At 45.0% G+C, this 24,658-nt stretch overlaps 1 protein-coding gene across 8 annotated transcripts in view; it reads left to right on the top strand.

The window, feature by feature from the left end:
• Positions 1-24,658, top strand: part of PUM1 (pumilio RNA binding family member 1) — a 112,104-nt gene that overhangs the window by 6,142 nt on the left and 81,304 nt on the right. For 6 of the 8 annotated variants that reach the window (XM_077480958.1, XM_077480959.1, XM_077480956.1 and 3 more), the window contains exon 2: positions 18,305-18,365. The exons of the other annotated variants lie outside the window; for them this stretch is intronic. Coding sequence is in view for 5 of the 6 variants with exons in the window: in XM_077480959.1 (XP_077337085.1) it covers positions 18,305-18,365 (61 nt within the window). In the remaining variant the exon portion in view is untranslated. The remainder of the gene's footprint in view (positions 1-18,304; positions 18,366-24,658) is intronic. 8 annotated transcript variants of the gene reach the window in all.

Genomic DNA, 24,658 nt, shown 5'->3' with positions numbered 1-24,658 from the left:
TAAGCATCTACAGTTTTAAAGTGAAGTCTCATTGTGCTCTACAGGAAATGTTCAATTATTTCCTAGCAGCCATGTTGTCTGTCTGTAGTGGTCTATGCTGATAATAGAATGTTCACATGGCCACATTACAAGTTATGCAAAACATTCCATTGTCAACTCTAGTGGCTATCACTGCCGTTATTTGTCAAATGTGTCAAGAAGGATGGAGTTAGGCCTCATTCACGGTGGCATGTTTAGCTTTTCTAAACGCAAGAGAAGTCATCTGAGAAGTACAGTGAGGGAAAAAAGTATTTGATCCTCCGCTGATTTTGTATGTTTGCCCACTGACAAAGAAATGATCAGTGTATAATTTTATTGGTAGGTTTATTTTAACAGCGAGGGACAGAAAAACAAAAATATCCAGAAAAAAACATTTAAAACAAAGTTAAATATGGATTTGCGTTTTAATGAGTGAAATAAGTATTTGACCCCTTTGCAAAACATGACTGTGATTGCCAACAAAGGTTTTGCCACAATTCTTGTAGTTGGCCACCAGGTTTGCACACGTCTCGGGAAAGATTTTGTCCCACTCTTCATTGCCTATCCTCTCCAAGTCATTAAGGTTTTTTAGGCTGACGTTTTGGCAATTCAAATCTTCACCTCCCTGCACATATTTTCTATGGTATTAAGGTTTGGAGACTGGCTAGGCCACCCCAGGGCTTTAATGTGCTGCTTCTTGAGCAACTCCTTTATTGTCTTGGCCTTGTTGCATTGTCATGCTAGAATACCCATGCACGACCCATTTTCAATGCCCTGGCTGAGGGAAGGAGGTTCTCACCCAAGATTTGATGGTACATGGCCCTGTCTATCGTCCCTTTTGATGCAGTGAAGTTGTTTTGTTCACTTAGCAGAAAAACATGTTTCCACCTCCTTGTTTGATGGTGGGGATGGTGTTCTTGGGGTCATAGGCAGTATTTCTCCTCCTCTAAACACAGCGAGTTGAGTTGATGCCAATGAGCTCGATTTTTGGTCTCATACTTTTACCCAGTTCTCCTCTGAATCATTCAGATGTTCATTAGCAAACTTCAGATGGGCCTATACATGTGCTTTCCTGAGCAGGGGGACCTTGCAGGCACTGCAGGATTTCAGTCCTTCATGATCTAGTGTGTTACCAATTGTTTTCTTGGTGACTATGGCCTCAGCTGCCTTGAGATCCTTGACCAGATTTTCCTGTGTAGCTCTGGGCTGATTCCTCACAGTTCTTGTGATCATTGAAACTCCACGAGGTGAGATCTTGCATGGAGCCCCAGTCTGAGGGAAATTTACAGTTATTTCGATTTGAAAAAAATCGTACCAACTGTTACCATCTCACCAAGTTGCTTGGCGATGGTCTTGTAGCCCATTCCAGCCTTGTGTAGGTCTGCAATCTTGTCCCTGACATCCTTGGGCAGCTCTTTGGTCTTGGCCATGATGGAGAGGTTGGAATCTGATTTACTTCTGTTGACAGGTGTCTTTTATACAGGTAACAAGCTGAGATTTGGAGCACTCCCTTTAAGAGAGTGCTCCTAATCTCAGCTCGTTACCTGTATTAGAAGACACCAGGGAGCCAGAAATCTTGCTGATTGGTAGGGAATCAAATACTTATTTCACTCATTTAAAAAAAAATATATTTTTTGTTCCATCTCTCACTGTTAAAATAAACCTACCATTAAAATTATAGACATTGTCAGTGGGCAAACGTACAAAATCAACGGTGATCCCATTCTTTCTTTCCCTCCCTGTATAAACTACTTTTATGCATTTTAGTTGATTCTGATTTTAAGGGCAGGTTAAGGTGCGTTTGCTGTGTTAACATGCGTTTAGCCACGATTAGATTGTCTGTCTGAATCCTGGACACAGAATCTTTTCTCTAAACGCAGCTAAACTAACCGCCTAAATACAGGCAAAAACCACTGAAAAATCATCACATGCATATTTGTGTTTAGAAATGTCCTTTTTTTAAATGCAGGTTTGACAGAGGCCTAAAGCCTCGTACACACGTTTAGATTTTCGGACGATGGAATGTACACCAGAGTACAACGTCTGACGTAATGCGTTGAATAGTTTATGTATTTCGTTTCTAAGCATGTGTAGTCTTGCTCTTACAATTTATAGTCTGCACATGCAGCTTTTGTCTGTGAAAGTATAACCGGTTCCCGACCAGCGCACGCCGATGTACGTCGGCAGAGTGGCATGGGCAGGCAAATGGGTGTACCTGTACATCCCTTGAAATTTTCCGCCCTGCCATCGCGAGCTCGCCACCTGCGGCGCACTCGCGTGCTGGTCGGGACCCCCGTGAGTCCGGTCGCGGGTCCCGGGGACTCGATCGCCGCGGGCATACCCGCGATCGTCTCATGGGGCGGCTGAACGAGGAAATGCCGTTTGTAAACAGCATCTTCCCGTTCTGCCAAAGCAACTAGTGAGGCTGACCTCTGCTCCATGTGATTGGAGCAGAGATCAGTGTTCACTAAATTAAAGCCCAGCCCCCAACAGTTAGTAACACGCCCCTAGGATCACTTAACCCCTTCACTACCAGTGTCATTTACACAGGAATCAGTGCATTTATATAGCAGTGATTGCTGTATAAATGATAATGGTCCCAAAAAATGTCCAATGTGTCCGCCATAATATCGCAGTCACAATAAAAATCGCTGATCGCCGCCATTACTAGTAAAAAAAATCATTATTAAAAATGCCATAAAACTATCCCCTATTTTGTAAACACTATAACTTTTGCGCAAACCAATGAATAATCGCTTATTGCTATTTTTTTTTTTTTTAAATATGTAGACGAATACGTATCGGCCTAAACTGAAGGAAATTTTTTTTTTTTATATATATATTTTTGGGGGATATTATAACAAAAACTAAAAAATAATGCGTTTTTTTCCCCAAAATTGTCGCTCTATTTTTGTTTATAGCGCAAAAAATAAAAACCGAAGGGGTGATCAAATACCACCAAAAGAAAGCTCTATTTGTGGGAAAGAAAGGACGTCAATTTTGTTTGGGAGCCATGTCACATGACCGCGCAATTGTCAGTTAAAGCGACGCAGTGCCGAATCGCAAAAAGTGGTCTGGTCTTTGACCAGCAAAATGGTCCGGGGCTGAAGTGTATAATCGGCATTACTAACGATCCGAAAATTGCCAGACGGGACACGTCGTACAAGTTTTTCCATCCGATTTTCGTATCGTGTGTGTGTGGGTATAGGCCTTAAGACTTCAGATCTTGTAAACTGACTCATTTAATCACACAGTTGATGATGGCACTGATTTTATAAAATAATTTCCCTCTCTTCTATCTGTACTAAGGATGTAAATGTTGCTTGTGGCTTCCAGATAATGGTGGTGGGGTGTGAATTTCTCCCAAAGAGTAACACGTTTTACACAAAATGGTGCTGTGGTCTGGAAAGAAATAGAAGTGTACTATTTACGTAGTTTCATACATGTGTCTGCTACACTTCTGGCACTGATGTAAAAACAGGAAATCTAGCACCTGACCAGAAAGCTTTTCTAAAAATCTGATACTTTTCTTGTACCTGCAGACATTGATACTATTTCAACTGAGTGGCTATACCCTTTTGTTTTTTTTTTTGTTTTTTTGTTTTCCTCATAAACATTTGAGAGTCCTTTTTGTGTTTTGCAATGTGTTCACGATTTACATGATTTGCAATTTTTCATATACTTTTAAGCACCGAGCGATATTCTAATATCTAAATGGGTTAAAAGTCACATCCACCCCAATCTGATAAGTCAGGGTTCTGTGGTTGCTGTCATGTCGAATCATTTGCTGGCTTCTTGTATCTCTTGGACTTTGGATGAGAAGTCAAATAAGTGTCATATTCCCCTGATAGATTCTCCATAATTAAAAATAACAAGTGAAACCTTTTGTTATAACCTTCTAAAGGGAACGTGACATAAATTAATTATGGAAATGTCTCCATTAATGTATTAATCAACTTTCCAACTGCACCGGCATTGCTTTAAATAGTTATAAAATGCCCGTGGGCAGGAGAGATTGACAATCATGTGACTACTGTCCCAGTGGTCACATGATCAAAAGCTGGTCCAGACAGCTACTCCCCCCCCCCTAGATCTTTGCCAGCTCGGGCCTGGTGTTGGACATTGTGTTGCATATATGTGGCATGTGGGCGTTAAAGCCCACCCTTTTGCTGACGCACGTGTTTGGTTGTAAAGGGTTTGTGCTCATCCTAAGATTAACCCACTGGCTTTATATATCTTTTGGGAACTTCCTCCAAAATTTCTGCAATGTAGTTCTTGGTGCCTTGGCTTTTTATGCTCATTTTGGTGTCTGAGTAGAACTGCATCTTTGGACAAGTACCTGATGGCATCGTCCATGCATGTACTTTGCACTCCTATTGATGGGTCATACATCATGTTTTGGAGGACCCCGAGCTTTTTAGAGCCCTTTCACACTGGCAGCATAGGGATGTCAGCGATAAAGCTCCACTAGTTTTAGCGGTGCTTTGTTGTCATTTTAGGGGTGCTTTCAACCCCCGCTACTGGAAAGCACCGTTGCTGAGGCTGCTGGCTTTTAATAATAGGACACTTACCTGTCCTGGAGTCCAGCGATGTCAGCACTGCAGCTGATGTTTGCATTAGCTGTCGGATGCTGCTGCTGCCGCCGCTGTTGCGGGTAAGGGAACCCGGCTGTGTAGCCCGAAAGGTGGCAGTTGTAGCACCGGAAGTGGAGAGGAGACAGATGAACTCCGCTTTAACTATATGTACCTCAACATTATGCATTGCATAAAAAATCTGAAATGCAATGTGAACAGAAAACGGATTTCTCAGTGTCCTGATGTTAAACCTGCTTTTGATCAATGCATTTGGTGTGAACAAATCCGAAGGGGATCCAAAATCTGTGCAGCTGCACCTACAGTTACAAGCTCCTGGGTTGGATTTCAGGAGCGTGACTTAACGTGAATGTTCTGTCAAATCCAAACTATACTTGGTTAAAGCTGAATCATGGGGTTAACTGCTTGTTTTTGTCAAGAGTTTTAGAGATATACTTACATAATCCTCCTCCGATTCTTCCATCACAAGACTGGTCCCTGCAGCTCCTAACACACAAACAACCCCCCCGCCCCCCCCCCCCCCCCCCGGTCTCGTACAGTGGACTGTTCCTGTTCCTGATGCTATCGCGCTTAGACCTGCTGGGAACATGAAGACACTAGGAACAGTCCACCCCTGGATCGTGAGGGAGCACCACTTGCTGCTGATGCCCATTGTTGGTATAGAGAACGGACAGCCAACACTGTATAGTAAGCTGGTGATCTCTCTCCCCTTTTCACTAAAGCCCACCGCTGCTGGAGAGATCATGTGACCAGACCAAAAGTATGTAGAAGCATCTTGCCTCTACAGGGTAATTAGAATAGGCTTTTTTTTTTTTTTTTTTACATTAAAATAACACAGGTCATACTTGCCTGCTCTTTGCAGTAGAGAAGCCCCGATCTTCCTGCTATAGGGCTTTTCTCACTTCTCCTTTTTTCATCCTATGGACGCATTATGCCATCTTTTTGGAAGGCTGCATTCAATTGATTTAAATAGAAGGCAACATGTCGTTAATATGAAGGGGAGACCCTGCTGTCGGAATACAATAGTGCAGCGGGGGAGATCCACGCATCAACTAGTTGAACAAAGAAACCTCCCAGTGTATGCCCAGCTTTACTGTAGGGGTGATCACGGTTTATATGGAATTCAGGAGCCAGTCTTTCCAATCCAGGAGTTGGGAGAATTTTTTTTTATTTTTTTATTTTTTTTTTTTTTACCACAGCTAGAGGGACCCTCCAATAGTTTGATGCCAGCTGTAACATGTGTGCAGCCCTGCTTTAGCCTCAACGCCTAGTGAGCATTTATGGAAGCACTTGTACAGGGTTTTTTTTTTTTTTTTTTTTTTTTTTTGCATGTATATAGAAGCTCGTGGTTGGAGACAAGTAGAGGAGACCAGTTCACCACAAAAAAAAAAGGAATTGTATGGCAATTTATTAATTTTCAAAGTACGCAACAGAGGACTGTGTTTTGAGAACAGAATCCTGACAGCCCTTTAAGGTAAACTACCAGGGGGCTTTTTTTAACCACTTGACCTCTGGAATCTTTTATCCACTTCATCATGACCAGAGCTTTTTTTTGTTATCCAGCACTGCGCTAATGTAACTGGCAGTTGCACGGTCATGCAATACTGTATGCAAATTAAATTTATATCGCAAAAATTTGGCTTTCTTTTGGCCGTATTTGATCACCACTGGGTTTTTTTATTATATAAATGAAAAAAAACTGAAAAAGTAGAAATTTATAGATTTTGTTTTCAAACAATCTGTTATAAAACCTATCCAATTAAATAAAAAGATCAAATCTCTAATATAAAGGTAGGTTGTTGGTCAGAATCAGTTTGTGCAAAAGTTATATAGTGTGTATATATACTGGAATTTACACAGCTTTGACACTATATTAGTAATGGCAGTGATCAGCGACTTATAGTGGGACTGTGTGACAATGTGGTGGCCAATCTGGAGCTATCTGATGCTGCCTGGGAGGTGCACTAACTGACGCTGACGTCCATAATGACACTAATACAGTGATCAGTGCTAATACTGTCACTGTACTAATGACACTGCCTGGGAAGGGGTTAATTTCTAGGACAATCAGAGGGTTAACTTTGCATAACATTGTGTAATGTGTGCTGCTTTTACTTGGCTTGAGTACACAGAGTTCTGTGTTTTTTGTAAACACAGAACTCTGGCCACATCTGATCAGCTGACTTCAACCAAAATTACTGGCTGGAATCGGCTGCTGAATATCTGCTGAACCAGCAGAGATTCAAGCCGTTAATGGGCAGGCTTAATGTACCAAGTTGATCGATCAACTTGGGTACAACCATCCTACCGGATTCTCTTGCGATTATTGCTAATGGCCTCTCCTGCCTGGAATTACTGGGAGGTGACAATTGCTGATTCCCCTGTCAGCATTGCCCGTGGTTGCAGAAAAGAAATTTGCACAGTGTATGGCCGGCCTAAGGCCCCTTTCATACGTGCGAACCATATGTCCGTATTTCATCCATCCGTTTTTGGATAAAATACGGCAATGCATGCATCCCTATGGGATAGCGGGTGTCAGCGTATGAACATCCGCTGACACCCGATATCATCCATCTCCGCTATGGTCCGATTCTGCAGACATAGGAAAATCCTATTTTTCTACCCGTCTGCAGAGCAGTTTCCACCCTGTCATCTGCCGGAGCAATCCCCGCTGAGCAAGCGTATGTTCACGGGGCGGATCATCACGGATCTGTCCCGTGTGAAAGGGACCAGGTTGGCTGGTCTGCAGCTGTTGCTCGCTCCAAGTGCAACCACTGTGGGTAGTAGGGGTGCAACGGATCGCCACCGATCCGTGATCCGAACGGGTCACCCCGCTCGGATCTGCACGCCACGATCCCCGGAGCACTCCACGGTCTCGGCCTTAGGAAAGGCCGCGGCCTTGGCCTAGTTCCGGAGCTGCGGCGGACATCTTGGTGCACCCGTCAGCGTTTTACAGTGTGATCGCTCAGTCAAATGATGATGCCGGTTCCTCTCTCCCTTCTCTGTACCGATCTGTACAGTGGAGGGGAGAAATCGGATGGCAGCAGTGCTGTGGGCTGCATCTGTAGTGCCCACAGTGCTGCTCTGTGACAATTGCAATCACAGCCATCCCTCCATATTCTGCCAATAGTCGGTAATACCCAGCCATGCTCAGCCAATATTACATTGGAGGAGATGACATGGATATTACAGTGGAGACTATATGGTGGTGGAATTTTCACAGGTTTTTGCAAATTCAATTATTATTCTCTGATCCGAGGAATGATCCGATCCGTGAGTTTTTATTTTTTTTTATTTTTATTTTTTTTTGATCCATTGCACCCCTAGTGGGTAGGCAGCAAGCGGCTTCACATTCTCAATCAACATGGGCTATTTTTAATCCTTATGCTGCTAGCATTAGTAAATGGATAGGAAAGTAAATCATATTTATTTGATTTTTCTTTTACATTTCTTCAGTCACTTCCTGGTTTCTATGGCCAGGCAAACAATGTCCTACACCCCCAGAAGTCTTTAGGAACAGGAGGGTTCTCAGCTTAGCCTATGACTGATCAAAGTGCAGATGGGTTCCAGGAAGGAAATGATACATAAATCACCTGCCCTTACTCAACATGGCCACTGCCAGAATTGCCAGGGGGTGTTTTTCAAAATGATTTCTCAGCAAAATAAAGCATGGAGACATGGATGAATTTTTTCCTACAGTTTTCTTTATATATCAAAAATGAATTAAATAGCCTTCCACTTAAGCTGTTCGAAACAGATTCTAGACTAGAGCCTTTGTTGTGATCTCTGAGAAGGAATAACTTCATATTTATGGCCTGTTTACACCAGTGGGTATTCATTATGGTGCATATTGTGTTTTCCACCTGTGATCTCTTATAACGATGCATCACAATACTATGTTTTCTGTTAGGTTTTTTTCCAGCTTTAATGAATGGGGCCGATATGCACTTTTTTGGAAGAATCGGTATTCATCAGAAACGTACCAATATTACTTCAAGGGTTTGTACTTTAGTGATGCTTGCAACTGCAGGCATTGTCCTTTAGAGCGGAAGGTCGGCTTTCTTGTAATAACAACCGATGTGGCTAATGAGCCACTCGGCTGTTATTACAAGCAGCAGGAGAGGATGTCTTCCGCCGCCGCGCTGCCTGGGTCTCCTGGTCCCAATCGGGAGGCCCGAGCGCTCAGCCGGAACGTCCGCCGCACAAAGCCGGAACTGCCCTTGCTCGCTTTTGGATCTAGCAACCCAGAAGCGGTCATTGCATCACTTCAGGATTACTGGCATCCTAAAGGAGCCAGTTTTAAAAAAACAAAGTATTAAATGCCAAGATCGGCGTGAATACTTTTCAAATGCAGAGGAGTGGTTTGGGGTCTTATAAACCCCAGATCCCTCCATAAAGAGTACCTGTCACTGCTTATTACTGTCACAAGGGATGTTTACATTCCTTCTGACAGCATTAAAAATGATTTTAAAAAAAAGGACAGTGTAAGTATAAGAACTTTTAAATCTACAGAATATCTGCACCTGATATCGGCCTGAAAGGCAGCCGAAAAAATATTGGTTGACCCCTTACTGGTAAATATGGCTTTTTTAAGGTGGTGCGTTCTGAAAGTCCCCTTACTAATGCTTTTTTATTTTATTTTTTTACAATATAACCATATCCCAAAGTCCCAGCGATACCCCTTGCCTGTGGGGGCGCGGGGGGGGGGGGGGGGGTTGGGCAGTGAGAGATCCCTAGTGGGAGGAACTGAGGAATATTCTTCATAGTGTGGAAACGGCAATAAAAAGCTGGAAGATGTATACTTTCTCTGCTGTATCCAAAACAAGCTTTAGGGCTTGTTCACACCGTAATGCATGTGGATATGTGTTTCCATTCAAAATGAATTGTATCCCAACGCACATCAACACATAGTGTTTCGTACATGCTGCATATGCGCTGCACTGGTAAACACAAAGTTGTGTCAGATTTAATTTTTACTTGATAAGCCATTGATGGCCTATTGGGGACGAAAATGGGCTGCTTTATGTAACAGTTCTTAATGCATTTTGCTATGGTGATTGACCTCTTTGGGCTCTTAAAACAAAACATAAAGTGTAAAAAAAAAAACATGTCTACCTGCAAAAGAGAGAAGGCTAGTTTCAAGAACTACCGCCACTGTTGCTACTAGGTGAATGGTAAGGTGTCCGAAATGCCACTTGCAGTACTGAGCCTTCTGTGCTATTTCTCCATTAAAAATTTTATTTTTATTTTTTATCTGATGCAGAAAAAGGAAATAAAATACACACAGCCTGCCACAGTGCCTTGAAAATATATTTATACCCCTTCAATTTTCCCACATTTTCTCATGTTACAACCAAAAATGTTAATGTGTTTTAATGGTTATTTTATATGATAGACGAACACAAATTGGAACTTAATTGTGAAGTGGAAGGAAAATGATTAAATGATTTTCAATTTTTTTTTACAAATATGTGAAAAGTGTGAGTCCCGAGTGAATACTTTTTGTAAAACCACATTTTGTTGCAATTACAGTTGCGGGTCATTTTGGGGATGTCTCTGCCAGTTTTGCACATCTACAGAGTGAAATGTTTGCCCCTTCTTCTTTGCAAAATAGTTCAAACTCTGTCAGATTGAATGGAGAGCATCTGTGCACAGCAATTTTCAAGTCTTGCCACAGATTCTCCATAAGAAGGGTCTGCGATGCCATGTGCTGGCTGCGGCCGAAATGTCGTTGGGCACGTGTGGCAGGAGGCGTCTGCTGGATATCGCCCAGCGAGGGGAATCTGAGCCGTTTTCCCCTACTGGACTGCGAGCGGGATGATCTGCGCTTTATCCGGGTGCTTACCGTGGGTGAGTCAGAGCTTTAGTCCCGGTGGAAGCAGGTAAATGATGTAAGGCCAGCGGAACTCATGGAAGATGCGACCGCTCACGTCTCCATCTTGGACACGCCCCCATCGCCATAGATTCTCAATTGGATTTAGGTCTGGACTTTGACTGGGCCATTCTAACATAAAAAATATGCTTTGATCTAAACCATTCCATTGTAGCTCTAGCTGTATGTTTAGGGCCGTTGTCCTGCTGGAAGGTGAACCACTGCTCTTTTTTTTGCAGCCTCTTGACAAGTTTTCTTTTAAGATTTCCTTGTATTTGGCTTCACCCTTCTTCCCATCAACTCTGATCAGCTTCCCTCTCGCTGCTGAAGAAAATCATCCCCACAACATGATGCTGCCACCACCATGTTTCACAGTGGGATGGTGTGTTCATGGTAAATTGCAGTATTCGTTTTTTGCCACACATAGCGTTTTGCTTTTAGGCCAAAAAGTTAAATTTTGGTCTCGTCTGACCAGAGCACCTTCTTCCACATGGTTGCTGTGTCCCCCCACATGGATTCTCGCAAACTGCATATGGGACTTATGGCTTTCTTTCAACAATTGTTTTTCTTTTTGGCACGCTTCCAAAAGGCCAGATTTGTGGAGTGCAAGACTAATAGTTGTCCTGTGGACAGATTATCCCACCTGAGCTGTGGACCTCTGCAGCTCCTCCAGAGTTACCATTTGCCTCTTGGCTGCTTCTCTGATTAATGCTCTCCTTGCCCGGCCTGTCAGTTTAGGTGGACGGCTATGTCTTGGTGGGTTTACAGTTGTCATACTCTTTCCATTTTAAGATGATTGAACAGTGCTCTGTGAGATTTTCAAAGCTTGGAATATTTTTTTATAACCTAACCCTGCTTTAAACTTCTCCAACTTTATCCCTGACCTGTCTGGTGTGTTCCTTGGTCTTCATGATGCTATTTGTTCACTAAGGTTCTCTAACAAACCTCTGAGGGCTTCACAGAACAGCTGTGTTTATACGGAGATTTAATTACGCACAGGAACTATTTATTAATTTGGTGATTTCTGAAGGCAGTGGGTTCCACTAGATTTTAGTTAGGGGTGTCGGAGTAAAGGGTGCTGAATACAAATACATGCCACACTTTTCAGACATTTATTTGTAAAAAAAAAAATTGAAAACCCATTAATCATTTTACTTCCACTTCACAATTATGTGCCACTTAATGTGTTGGTCTATCACATAGTAAAATCCCAATAAAATACGTTTACATTTTTCATTGTAACGTGACAAAATGTGGAAAAAAAATGTGTATCTTCGTTCAGTTTGCATCTGCTGAAACGTACTTTGGGCCAGCGTGGCTTAAAGGGGCTGGGGGAGAAAGGGAAGTGCCACCAAAGTGTAGTTAAAATTTATTCCACAAGGATTAAAAATCTCTTACAAGATGTAAGCAGGGAAGGTTGGGTATCACGCCACCCATGGGATAATGAGGATCAGGTGCAGGTCCTCTGGGCATCTTGCGGCCACCAGGATGCAAACCAGCCTGGAACGCAGGTGGAAATAAGGTCCCTGGATGGACAAGACAGCCGGATGGGTTACGCGCTCAGAAGTTCCGGCTTCTTCTAAGGGCTTAAGGGGGGGAACTGTTCCTGGGAAGTTATGTAATTGTCAGTCGGAGCTCTGAGCGATTAGCCTGTCGGGCTGTCTCATCCATCCGGTGACATTTCTGCCTGCATTCCATGCTGGTTTGCTATCTGGTGGCCAGAGGACCTGCGCCTGATCCCCCACAACCCCGTGGGCAGCGTGATACCTGAAGAACTGACTGGAGCGGCCTTCTCTCCCTTCCCTGTTTTGATGAGCCGGTTACCTGCTTACATCTTGTAAGTGATTTTTAATCCTTGGGGGAATAAATGTATTTTAACCGCTATACTTCGGCGCTTCCCTTTCTTTCCCTCTTTGTCTGTCTTTTGTTACAGAGCCAACGATATGAGGATAGCTGCTGCCTTTTTACCATCATGAATTTTTCCATACACTGATGGACTGATGTATGGATTACAGGCAGTCCCCGAGTTAAGGACACAATAGGGGCTGACTGTAAGTTTGTTCTTAAGTGTAATTTTGTGTAAGTCGGAACGGTGCATTTTTAAGTGCAACTTCAGCCTGTGCAAGGGATCTTCCGGGCACTTCTGGGCATGCAGTTATGTTATCTGGGGCTCTTGGGATGTGTCCGGGGCTGTAAGATGGCTGCTTGGAGGTATCCAAGACCAGTGTGGAGCACAAGTGGCCAGCATTGAAGTCCATTCGTAACTCGGGGACTGCCTGTACACATGAACTATTGACTATTATTGCTGCCAATTATTGGACTGGGTTTACCATGCTGATTCAGCATCTAACTTTGCAACAGAGAAACTGCCTTTCTGCATATCCCATATCGCTATGGCTGCTGTGGATGCCGCAATACATTGTAGTAGCTTTTGCTGCATACGGTAATCTGTGCTCCTCCATAAAGCTAGGACTGACTTCCCCCTGCTGTCGGAAACATAGTCTCTTGTATAGCACGGCGGGCCATTCAGGAAGTGCCTTGTGTAAATGTCAATGAATACAAGGCATTCACCAATTGGCTGAAGTAGAGATCATGATTTCACCTGCCCTGCCTTTCCACTTTGGTGGTTGTGGCAGTGAAAGTTAACCCACTTAATTGGGCAGAGGGGTCGGGGGTTCAAAGTGTTTTTTTTTTTTTTTTTACCTTAAACCCAGCAGCGGGTCCATCCTTATTGCGCAGCGCGATTCGCGCGTGCGCAGTAGGGAATCGGGAAATGAAGCCGAAAGGCTCCACTTCCTTATTCCCATACCCAAGATGGCGGCGGCAGCACCCGAGTGACGATCGAGACATCGGCTTCGGGTGCCGACATCGTGGGCGCGCTGGGCGGGTAAGTGTCCTTATTTTAAAAGTCAGCAGCTGCTGTATTTGTAGCTGCTGGCTTTAAAAAAAAAAAAAAAACGGCGGACTCCCGCTTTAAGTTTGAGTTTGTGACAATGCATTCCTGATTGGGAAGTGGTATTATAGTCCATATAGTTATTTCCTGTGTAGTTGTGTACAATCTCGACTTGGGTCTACGCTCTTCCTGTTTGTTTGTTTTTATTGGCTAGGCTAGATGATATTATCAGTTCACGTCTTGATCTTTCTTCAGTCTGAAAAACATTGACTTAACCCCCCCCCCCCCAATCAGCTTTTTATTTACACACACGTTTTGTAGCAAAGTGGAACTGCAGAGAGGTATGGGGTTAGAAAATGTCAGGTCTTTATTGCTGCCCTTAAACCAAAAACAAGAGTGCAGCTGCATTTGGCAAACTATCCCACCTTGATGTCTGTCACCAGAGCAGGTGATAATGTTTGTGCTACCCCTACTGCAGACATTGAATCTTCTTAGCAGGACATGGACATCAGTAACTTGTGTTTTAGGATAGAAAAGAAATGGTGGTGAAACAGATCAATGTGACTAGTAAACCATCAGAAATATTTTCTTTAACCACTTCAGCTCCGGACCAATAAACACCTTAAGGACCAGAGGTCTTTTTGCAATTTCGCACTGCGCTGCTTTAACTGGTAATTGCGCGGTCATGCAATATTGCACCCAAACGAAATTTGCGTCCTTTTCTTCCCACAAATAGAGCTTTCTTTTGATGGTATTTGATTGCCTCTGCGATTTTTTTTTTTTTTTTTTTTTTTTTTTTTTTGCGATATAAATGGAAAAAGAGCGAAAATTTTGAAAAAAAAAAGATATTTTCTTCTTTTTGTTATAAGAAAAATCGAATAAACTAAATTTTAGTCATACATTGAGGGCAAAATTTATTCAGCCACATGTCTTTAGTAAAAAAAATGTCAATAAGCGTATATTTTTTGGTTTGCGCAAAAGTTATAGCGTCTACAAACTAGAGTACATTTTCTGGAATTTACACAGCTTTTAATTTATGACTGCCGATCTCATTTCTTGAGGTGCTAAAATGGCAGGGCAGTACAAATCCCCCCCCAAATGACCCCATTTTGGAAAGTAGACACCCCAAGGAAATTGCTGATGGGTATGTTGAGCCCATTGAATATTTATTTTTTTTGTCCTAAGGGATTGAATAATGACAAAAAAAAAAAAAGTTGTCACTAAATGATATATTGCTCACACATGCCATGGTTATATGTGGAATTGCACCCCAAAATATATTCCGCTACTTCTCCCGAGTATGGGGATACCACATGTGTGGGACTTTTTGGGAGTCTAGTCGCGCACGGCACCCCGAAAACCAATCACCACCTTCAGGATTTCTAAGGGTGCAAATTTTTGATTTAACTCCTCACTACCTATCACAGTTTCGAAGGCCATAAAATGCCAAAATAGCACAAAACCCCCCCAAATGACCCCATTTTGGAAAGTAGACACCCCAAGCTATTTACTGAGAGGCATGTTGAGTCCATGGAATATTTTATATTTTGCCAAAAGTTGCGGGAATATTACAAACATTTTTTTTTTTTTTGCACAAAGTTGTCACTAAATGATATATTGCTCACACATGCTATGGGCAGAAGTCAAATTACACCCCAAAATAAATTCTGCTGCTTCTCCCGAGTACGGGGATACCACATGTGGGGGACTTTTTGGGAGCCTAGCCACGTACGGGACCCCGAAAACCAAGCACTGCCTTCCGGATTTGAATATAAAATGCTACCAAAAAACCTGTTAGCGATGGCAGGGATCAGGCCTGACTCTGCGATCGCTGCAGTTATGTGTTTAGTGTTTTGTAAGTGACAGTGATCGATCGATACTGCACTTGGGTGGGCTGGGCAGAGGGGCAAAACGCAGGTGCCAGCAGGTATCTGGGCTGATCCCGCTAACAATGCGTTTTTTTGGAACCCTAAACTGCTGGGGACGCTAGTATAGATCTGATCAGATCAGATATTGATCTTTTCAGATTCTATACCACTACGGGAGGTGTATGCTTTGTGTGTGGGTGTTAGCGGTACTGGCACTAACCTAGCGCTGCCTGGGGCGACGCAGACCCTGACCCTAAAACCTAATTGAGATCACCCGCCGGGTGATCAGGGGGTTAAACCTTTATTGGGTAATAAATGGTGGGTGCCCTGATGCTATAAAAAACAAACTAACCAGAGTCACCCGTAACACTTATACGGTGATCAGTGGTGAAAGGGTTAACTAGGGGCAATCGGGGGGTTCAAATTTTTATTAGGTAGTATATGGGGGTCCCTGGCGCTATATAAAAACCTGACGGGGAACCTAAATAACTAACTGGCTAACCAGCGTCACCAGTGACACTTATACTGTGATCGCTGGTGAAAGGGGGTGAAAGGGTTAACTAGCAGCAATCAGGGGGTTAAAACCATTATTGGGTAGTATATCGGGGTACCTAGCGCTATAAAAACCTGGCGGTGAACCTAAAAAAATAACTAGCTACCTAGCGACTGTAGCGACACTAATGCAGCGATCAGAAAAATTATCGCTTAGTGACACTGGCAAAAGGGGGTGAAAGGGTTAACTAGCGGCAATCAGGGGGTTAAAACCATTATTGGGTAGTATATCGGGGTACCTAGCGCTATAAAAACCTGGCGGTGAACCTAAAAAAATAACTAGCTACCTAGCGACTGTAGCGACACTAATGCAGCGATCAGAAAAATTATCGCTTAGTGACACTGGCAAAAGGGGGTGAAAGGGTTAACTAGCGGCAATCAGGGGGTTAAAACCATTATTGGGTAGTATATCGGGGTACCTAGCGCTATAAAAACCTGGCGGTGAACCTAAAAAAATAACTAGCTACCTAGCGACACATGCAGCGATCAGAAAAATGATCGCTTAGTGACACTGGCAAAAGGGGGTGAAAGGGTTAACTCTAGGGGCAATCAGGGGGTTAAATCTTTATTGGGGGGTGATAGGGGGCTACCCTGGACCTAACACTAACTGTCCTGACAGTTTTTACTGTCACAACTGACACTGAATGCATTGATCAGTAAAGAAATGATCAATGCAATCAGTGACACTGTGACTGGGGGGGGATCGGGGGGCGATCGGGGGGGGGGTTTGTGTGCCTGTGTGTACCTACATGTCAGTGTAGTGTTGGTGCACACTTACTATTAGTCTTCTCCTCGTAGTCTGGTCAAAAAGACCGCCCCGAGGAGAATGACATCACTTCCTCCTTCCTGTGTAAACAATACACAGGGGAGGAAGCTTCTCATTGGCCAGGAGCGATCCAGAGGGGGTGGCCGAAAACCAACGGCCATCCCCTCATCACGGAGCGCTCCTGGAGCGAACCGGACCGCCGTAACCAGCGGGAGGGGGTCCGATCGGACCCCCCACCCGCTGGAAGGCAATCACGTAAATCTACGTGATTGTGCCTGCCTGTGCCATTGTGTTGACGTACATTGGCAATACGGCGGTCCTGAAGTGGTTAAAGGCGTACTAAAGTGTTTTATTTTTTTAATGAAAAATGGTTATTCCCATCTGCTCCGTTCTTAACCAGTGCTGTCAGCTTCCCCCCTACTCTGGATACCTCCTTAGCAAGCCAGGTGTTAAGGAGGCACCTGTGCATGAGCATGTTCGAGCTGGGCTGTGTGTGTCCGTAGGCGCACACAGTGCCAGTTAGCCACACCCTTCACTCTCTCTCCTCACAAGCATTTGACAGCAGCAAAATCCTAGGGCTCTGCTGCCCTCCAGTTTTTCCTTTTTGAAAGCAATGGAATTGAAGGGAGCCAGAGACAATGCAAGGGATGACCAGAGCCATGCAAGTGGGGGTGTTAGGACAGATAGTGGGGTGTCGCCCCCCCCCCCCTTTTTTTCCCCCTTTTAAAGAGGAAGTAAATCCTGATGAGTTTACTTCCTCTTTCATTCCCTGCAAAGGTAAAGCATAATGGACTACTATGCATCGCATAGTAGCCCATTATGTGTCACTTACCTGACACAGGAGCCAGCGATGTCACCGCTGTCCCCTGTAGTCCGCCGCATCCATCTTCTCAGTGGGTCTCGCTGCTCCGCCGCTGTCATTCGGCGAAGCCGCGGTGACGTCACTCCCGCGCATGCGCACGGGAGCCGCCACTTGCGGCATATCACTGTTGACCGCGACGCGCTCAGTGCGCCTGCACGCCACTGTCTACGGCGCATGTCTTTCGGCAAATATCTCCTAAACCGTGTAAGTTTTAGGAGATATTTCTTGGACCTACAGGTAAGCCTTAATCTAGGCTTACCTGTAGTTCAAAATGTGTTGTAAGGGTTTACAACCACTTTAAAGAGATTGAATCGTTTTTTATTTTTTATTTTTTTTCTCCTGTAAGATTAACAAAAATGATACTTACCTGGTCTTTTGCAGTGGATTTGTACAGAGCAGCCCGGATCCTCCTTCCCTGGTCCCTGGCTGGAGCTTCCTTCTGTTCAGTGCCCCCACAGCAGGCAGCGTGCTAGGGAGGCACCCCAGCCAAGTCACAGCTCCATGTGTCCATTCAGACACTGAGCCCCAGCCCTGCCCCCTTTATCCCCTGATTGGCTAACTGACTTTGACTGTGTCTCAGACAATTGGGAGGGAGAATCTCGGATGGTTGAGGCACCTCAGGTAAGTGTTAGGGGGGCTGCTGCACACAGTAGGCTTTTTATCTTAATGCATAAAATGCATTAAGATAGAAAAAAAACTCCTGACTTTACAATCCCCTTTAATGTAGACAAGGCATTAAGGTAAAAAAAAACATTCAGAATTTAGAACCACTTTAAGATGTGCAGCTGACCTTGAGTGGTTGAGGGATCCTGTGATGGGAAAACACTGAGTTGTTTTGATGGGAATATATGAAGTAATTTTTTTTTTTTTTTACTATCCAGTTTACAGGTGACAGAAAGGGAGGTGCAATTCAAAAGTTGACAGCGGTCACCCAAACAGAAGGTGAGGAATCTCCCAGTTTCGACACCTTTTCAGAGAGAAGTGGGGCGGGGATTTTTTTTTTTTTTCTTCCTGTAAAATTTTTCACTTTCTGTCATATCTCCATGGCAGGCAAAATGTATTAGCAGTTTGAGGAGGACAAAAACGAATTCTGTGTTTTTAAACCTTCCTTGAATGGCAGATTCCTGTAGTGTAGAAACAAGTCTGACATGGAAGCTGGCAGCAGTCCTGTGATGAACATGTGACAGGTCCTCACTTCTTGCTGAACTATTTCCTCACACAGGACAACTAGGCAGCCACCCGCCAAAGAGGGTGCCAGGGTTAACTGAGATTTAATAATAAAATTACGGCTTGGATGATACTGTACTGCTCACATCGTTAATTTAATATGTCGGCCTTTAATTTGGGTTGCACTGATGCAGAGTATTTGCATGAGTACCGATATATCTTTACGATGTGATTTGAACCCATACAAAATGAATTTGCTAAAATCGCATTGCAAAGAATTGCATGCAATTTGAACAGGAATGCGGTGTGATTCCTGTCCGACTCGCTTGCATTCACCCACACCGGCCCAGTGTGAACCCAGGCTTGCCATAGTGACTTCAGCCTGGATTCACACAGAAGCGGTGTGGGAATCCTCATGCAATTTGGACAGAAATCGCACTGCGTTCCTGTTCAAATCATGTGCAATTTGAACCCATTAACTTTGTATGGGCTCAAATTGCACTGTAAAGGTATCGGTACTTGGTATTGGTGAGTACTTGACTGAAAGTATAGGCTGGTATTTGCTGGTAAAAAAAGAAATAAGATATAAAAAAAAAAAAAAAAAAACAATATCGGCACATTTTCCCAGCCCCCACCCCCCCCCCCTTTTTTTTTTTTTTTTTTTTATATTTTCGAACAGCCTTTACTTTTTACAGTGCATTTGGCTGGTTAGTACTGCAGATGTTTGCCAGCACAATACATTGTTACTGGACTGCATCAGGAATTGGACTAAATCAAAAAATTTTTTTTTTTTCACATTGGGTTTAAACTAGAAGTATGTGTGTGTGTTTTTTTTTTTTTTTTCTCTCCAGAATACTTACCTAGGTGGATGCAGCATCAGTCCCCTGGCGCCTCTGCACTGAGAACCGAACACCGCCGTTGGCTTGGTTCTCGCAGCTCCCTGAGCAGAGAGCTGCTGACAGTCAATCAGCAGCTCTCCGCTCCCTCCTTGCTCACTGGAGCGCTGAGCTGTGGAGGGGGCGGGGAACAGCTGTCTCAGACTCTGTTGGCTCACTGAGAGCCTGAGGCGGGTGTCAGTTGACATGGTGCCTGGACTGATTTCTGTGACATCACCAGAGAACTGAATGAAAACGGGTCACAGGAGTGCAAAACAAATTGCACTCATATGATCCATAGGAGAAACCCAGCCTGGATGTCTCCTTTAAAGCCCAACTCCGGGAATTGGTCAAGATCCACCCACCTAGTTCTGTCCTCTTCTTGAATAAATTCCTATCTGTGAGTGGTCCCTCAGTGTTGTCATGTACCATGCAGGACAATTCAAATGATTCTAAAGTCAAGATGTTTTTTACCTTAACCACTTAAGGACCAGGCCTCTTTTTCGGACTTGGTGTTTCCATGTTTAAAACAGTTTTTTTTTGCTAGAAAATTACTTAGAGCCCCCGAACATTTTATATTGTTTTTTTTCTAACACCCTAGAGAATAAAATGGCGGTCATTGAAATACTTTTTTTCACACCGTATTTGCGCAGCGGTCTTAGAAGCGCACTTTTTTTGGAAAAAATTCACTTTTTTGAATAAAAAAATAAGACAACAGTAAAATTAGCCCAATTTTTTTTTATACTGTGAAAGATAATGGTATGCCGAGTAAATTGATACCCAACATGTCACGCTTCAAAATTGTGCCCGCTCGTGGAATGGCGTCAAACTTTTAGCCTCAAAAATCTCCATAAGCGACATTTAAAAAATTCTACAGGTTGCATTTTTTGCGTTAGAGGAGGTCTAGGGCTAGAATTATTGCTCTCGCTCTACCGATCGCGGCGATACCTCACATATTTGGTTTGACCACCGTTTTCATATGCGGGCGCTACTCACGTATGCGCTCGCTTCTGTGCGCAAGCTCGTCGTAACGGGGTGTTTTTAAAAAAAACATTTTTTTTTTCTTATTTATTTTAATTTAATTTTATTTATTTTTACACTTTAAAAAAAAAAAAAAAAAATGGATCACTTTTATTCCTATTACAAGGAATGTAAACATCCCTTGTAATAAAAAAAAGCATGACAGGTCCTCTTAAATATGAGATCTGGGGTCAAAAGGTCCTCAGATCTCATATTTGGGCTAAAATGCAACAAAAAAAAAAAGAAAATCTGACATTTAAGAGGTATGGGCGGAAGTGACGTTTTGACGTAGCTTCCGCCCTCCTATGGTATAGAGACGAGTGGGGGCCATCTTAGCCTCACTTGTCTCTATGCCCAGCAGACGGAAGGACCCGATCGCCTCCGCCGCTACCGACGGCTCCGGTAAGCGGCGGAAGGTGCGGGAGGGGGGTGGCACCTCTCCCGCCGCCGATAGCGGTGATCTCGCGGCGAATCCTCCGCGGAGACCACCGTTATCGTACAGCTGACCGCCGCCTGAAGAGATGGATATCTCGGTTGTGGCAGCAGCTGCTGCCGTTACCGAGATATCCCTCTTCAAAAATAGGATGTACATCGTCGTGCGGCGGTCGGCAAGTGGTTAATGGATTCCCTGCATTAAGGTAAATGTCCCACTACTTGCTTGCACCACTCAAGTGTTTCAAACCCTCCACCACCCCCAAAATACTTACCTGAATCCTCTCTTGATCCAGTGCTGTGCCCGTCTGCAGCAGTGTTGCTCTCTGTTCATCTTCTTAGAGGCCTCGCTGAGAGCAGGAGGAGCCATTGGCTCCTGATACTGTCAGTCAAATCCTGTGAAGAGGGAGCGGGAGGAGTGGCCAAACCACACTGTGTGTGACTATGGACACATACAGCCCAGGTCAGGAGTGCACCTTCGACACACCACTTGCTGAGGGGACACTTGGAGAAAAGGAAAAGCAGAGACTTCTGGCGGGGGACCCCAGAAAAGAGGGTAAGCGACTGCTTTGTGCATTACCATTGCACAGAGCAGGTAAATATAATGTGAAGAGAGAACCGCTTTAACCCTTTATGGTGTGTGTCTTAGGTTGAGCTTTAAATGCCTCTTCTTTTTTTTTTTTTTTTTTATTATTATAATAAAAAGACTCCTACATAATCTCTCTAATAATAAAAAAAAAAAAAAAAAAAGGCTAGCTCCTATGTATCTGTTGGGTGTTTGCTGCCTTCATGCATCTCTTTTATATATACAGTAAATTCTTGGTTTGAGAGCGTTTTGCAAGACCAGCTAAATGTTGACTTGATATACAAGTGGCGTCATGTCACAACTGAGTATAAAAGAGGAGAGGCGCCTCTTAAGTGTAGCAATATGGTTACATTTAAAGGGGTTGTAAAGGTAAATGTTTTTTCACCTTAATGCATAGAATGAAAAAACATCTGACGGTGCCTGCGCCCCCAGTCCCCCAGTTTTACCTCACCCCTCGAAAGTCCCGCGCTCGTCCCCCGACGTCCTTTCCACTGTTCAGCCTGGCCGCTGATTGGCTGGAGTGGATGGATGGAAAGCAGCGCAGCCATTGGCTCGCGCTACTGTCAATCACATCCACTGACGCGGAGCGCCGGGGGGCGGGGCCGTGTGATACAGCGAGCGGCTATAGCCGCCGGCTGTATCACGGGAGCGCGCCCGCAGATGCTTCTCACCATGCGAGGGAGCTCGCGTGAACGTGAGAAGCACCTGCGGGAGGAAGCAGAGACAGCCGCCGAGGAACCCCAGAAGAGCAGGTTCGGGGCCACTCTGTGCAAAACGAGCTGCACAGTGGAGGTAAGTATAACATGTTTGTTATTTTAAAAAAAAAAATCACTTTACAATCCCTTTTAATGAAGGTTTTGGCTAGGGATGCACCGAATGGGTTTTTTGGTGCCGAAACCGATACCGAAAATGAAAAATACACTAGGCCGAAAACCGAAACCGATACCGAAACAGCACCGATACCGAAAATGACTGTTTTTAAAAAATATTTTTATACAGGAGATGGTCAGAGACAGGGGACGTGGTACAGGAGATGGTCAGAGACAGGGGACGTGGTACAGGAGATGGTCAGAGACAGGGGACGTGGTACAGGAGATGGTCAGAGACGGGACGTGGTACAGGAGATGGTCAGAGACGGGGGACGTGGTACAGGAGATGGTCAGAGACGGGGGACGTGGTACAGGAGATGGTCAGAGACGGGGGACGTGGTACAGGAGATGGTCAGAGACGGGGGACGTGGTACAGGAGATGGTCAGAGACGGGGGACGTGGTACAGGAGATGGTCAGAGACGGGGGACGTGGTACAGGAGATGGTCAGAGACGGGGGACGTGGTACAGGAGATGGTCAGAGACGGGGGACGTGGTACAGGAGATGGTCAGAGACGGGGGACGTGGTACAGGAGATGGTCAGAGACGGGGGACGTGGTACAGGAGATGGTCAGAGACGGGGGACGTGGTACAGGAGATGGTCAGAGACGGGGGACGTGGTACAGGAGATGGTCAGAGACGGGGGACGTGGTACAGGAGATGGTCAGAGACGGGGGACGTGGTACAGGAGATGGTCAGAGACGGGGGACGTGGTACAGGAGATGGTCAGAGACGGGGGACGTGGTACAGGAGATGGTCAGAGACGGGGGACGTGGTACAGGAGATGGTCAGAGACGGGGGACGTGGTACAGGAGATGGTCAGAGACGGGGGACGTGGTACAGGAGATGGTCAGAGACGGGGGACGTGGTACAGGAGATGGTCAGAGACGGGGGACGTGGTACAGGAGATGGTCAGAGACGGGGGACGTGGTACAGGAGATGGTCAGAAATTGCACACATGATACAATTGATACAATGCAGCCAGCCAGTGTCCCCTCATAGCAGCCAGCCAGTGTCCCCTCAGAGCAGCCAGCCAGTGTCCCCTCGCAGAGCAGCCAGCCAGTGTCCCCTCGCAGAGCAGCCAGCCAGTGTCCCCTCGCAGAGCAGCCAGCCAGTGTCCCCTCGCAGAGCAGCCAGCCAGTGTCCCCTCGCAGAGCAGCCAGCCAGTGTCCCCTCGCAGAGCAGCCAGCCAGTGTCCCCTCGCAGAGCAGCCAGCCAGTGTCCCCTCGCAGAGCAGCCAGCCAGTGTCCCCTCGCAGAGCAGCCAGCCAGTGTCCCCTCGCAGAGCAGCCAGCCAGTGTCCCCTCGCAGAGCAGCCAGCCAGTGTCCCCTCGCAGAGCAGCCAGCCAGTGTCGAGAAGAGGAGGAGAGTTGCCTGTTTGATCACAGCAGGGGAACATCACAGCTTTTAGTTCAATAGCTGTGTGTTCCCGGCCGCGCGCCGTCACGTACAGCCCCTTCCCCTTGTCAGGGCACTTTGATAGACAGATCATCCGTCCAATCCTCCGGGTGATCTGTCTATCAAAGTGCCCTGACAAGGGGGAGGGGCTGTACGTGATGGCGCGCGGCCGGGAACACACAGCTATTGAACTGAAAGCTGTGATGTTCCCGCGCTGTGATCAAACAGGCGGCGGAGACGGCTCTCCCGCACTATATAGATATAGCTTTTCATGATGGGCGCACCAGGGGCGGGGGGCGGAGCCCCGCCCCATTTTCGGCTCCATTATCGGCTGTTTTTCTCTTTCGGCAAATTGCCGAAAAGGGCATTTTCGGCCGATATGTTTCGGCGGCCGAAATTTCGGTGCATCCCTAGTTTTGGCAACATATTGCTACACTTAGAGGCTCCTCTCTTCTCTTTTATACTCCTGTAGCTCCTGCTGGATTTTGCTTCTAATCTCCTTGTGGAGGCTTCCATTTGTGGATGGATATTTTATGGTTACACAACCTATCGCATTGCTATAATTTTATCTGGTCTATAAACTGAAGGATCTTTGAATAAATGGTTGTGGAAGGAATCCTTTTTGAGTTTCCATTATTTCTTATGGGGAAATGTGCTTTGATATACAAGTGCTTTGGATTGCAAGCATGTTTCCAAAACAAAGTATGCTCGCAGTCCAAGGTTTTACTGTATATTTTTCCACCGTTTTGCACAAACTTCCCTTACAATTCAACCTCCCAAAAAATGCTGGCATGTTTTCATCTGAAGTCTGTACTTCTTTTTTTTTTTTTTTTTGGCTGTGTTACTAAACCCACAACCGTAAACCTCAGTGTGTGTATATGCCGTAAAGCA

The sequence above is a fragment of the Lithobates pipiens genome, unplaced genomic scaffold (assembly GCF_037356315.1).
Source record: "Lithobates pipiens isolate NorthernLeopardFrog02 unplaced genomic scaffold, aLitPip1_a1.2 Scaffold_16, whole genome shotgun sequence".
NCBI classification, from domain to species: domain Eukaryota; kingdom Metazoa; phylum Chordata; class Amphibia; order Anura; family Ranidae; genus Lithobates; species Lithobates pipiens.
Note: the sequence above shows the minus strand (reverse complement) of the source record. Positions and strands in the feature narration are given on the sequence as shown.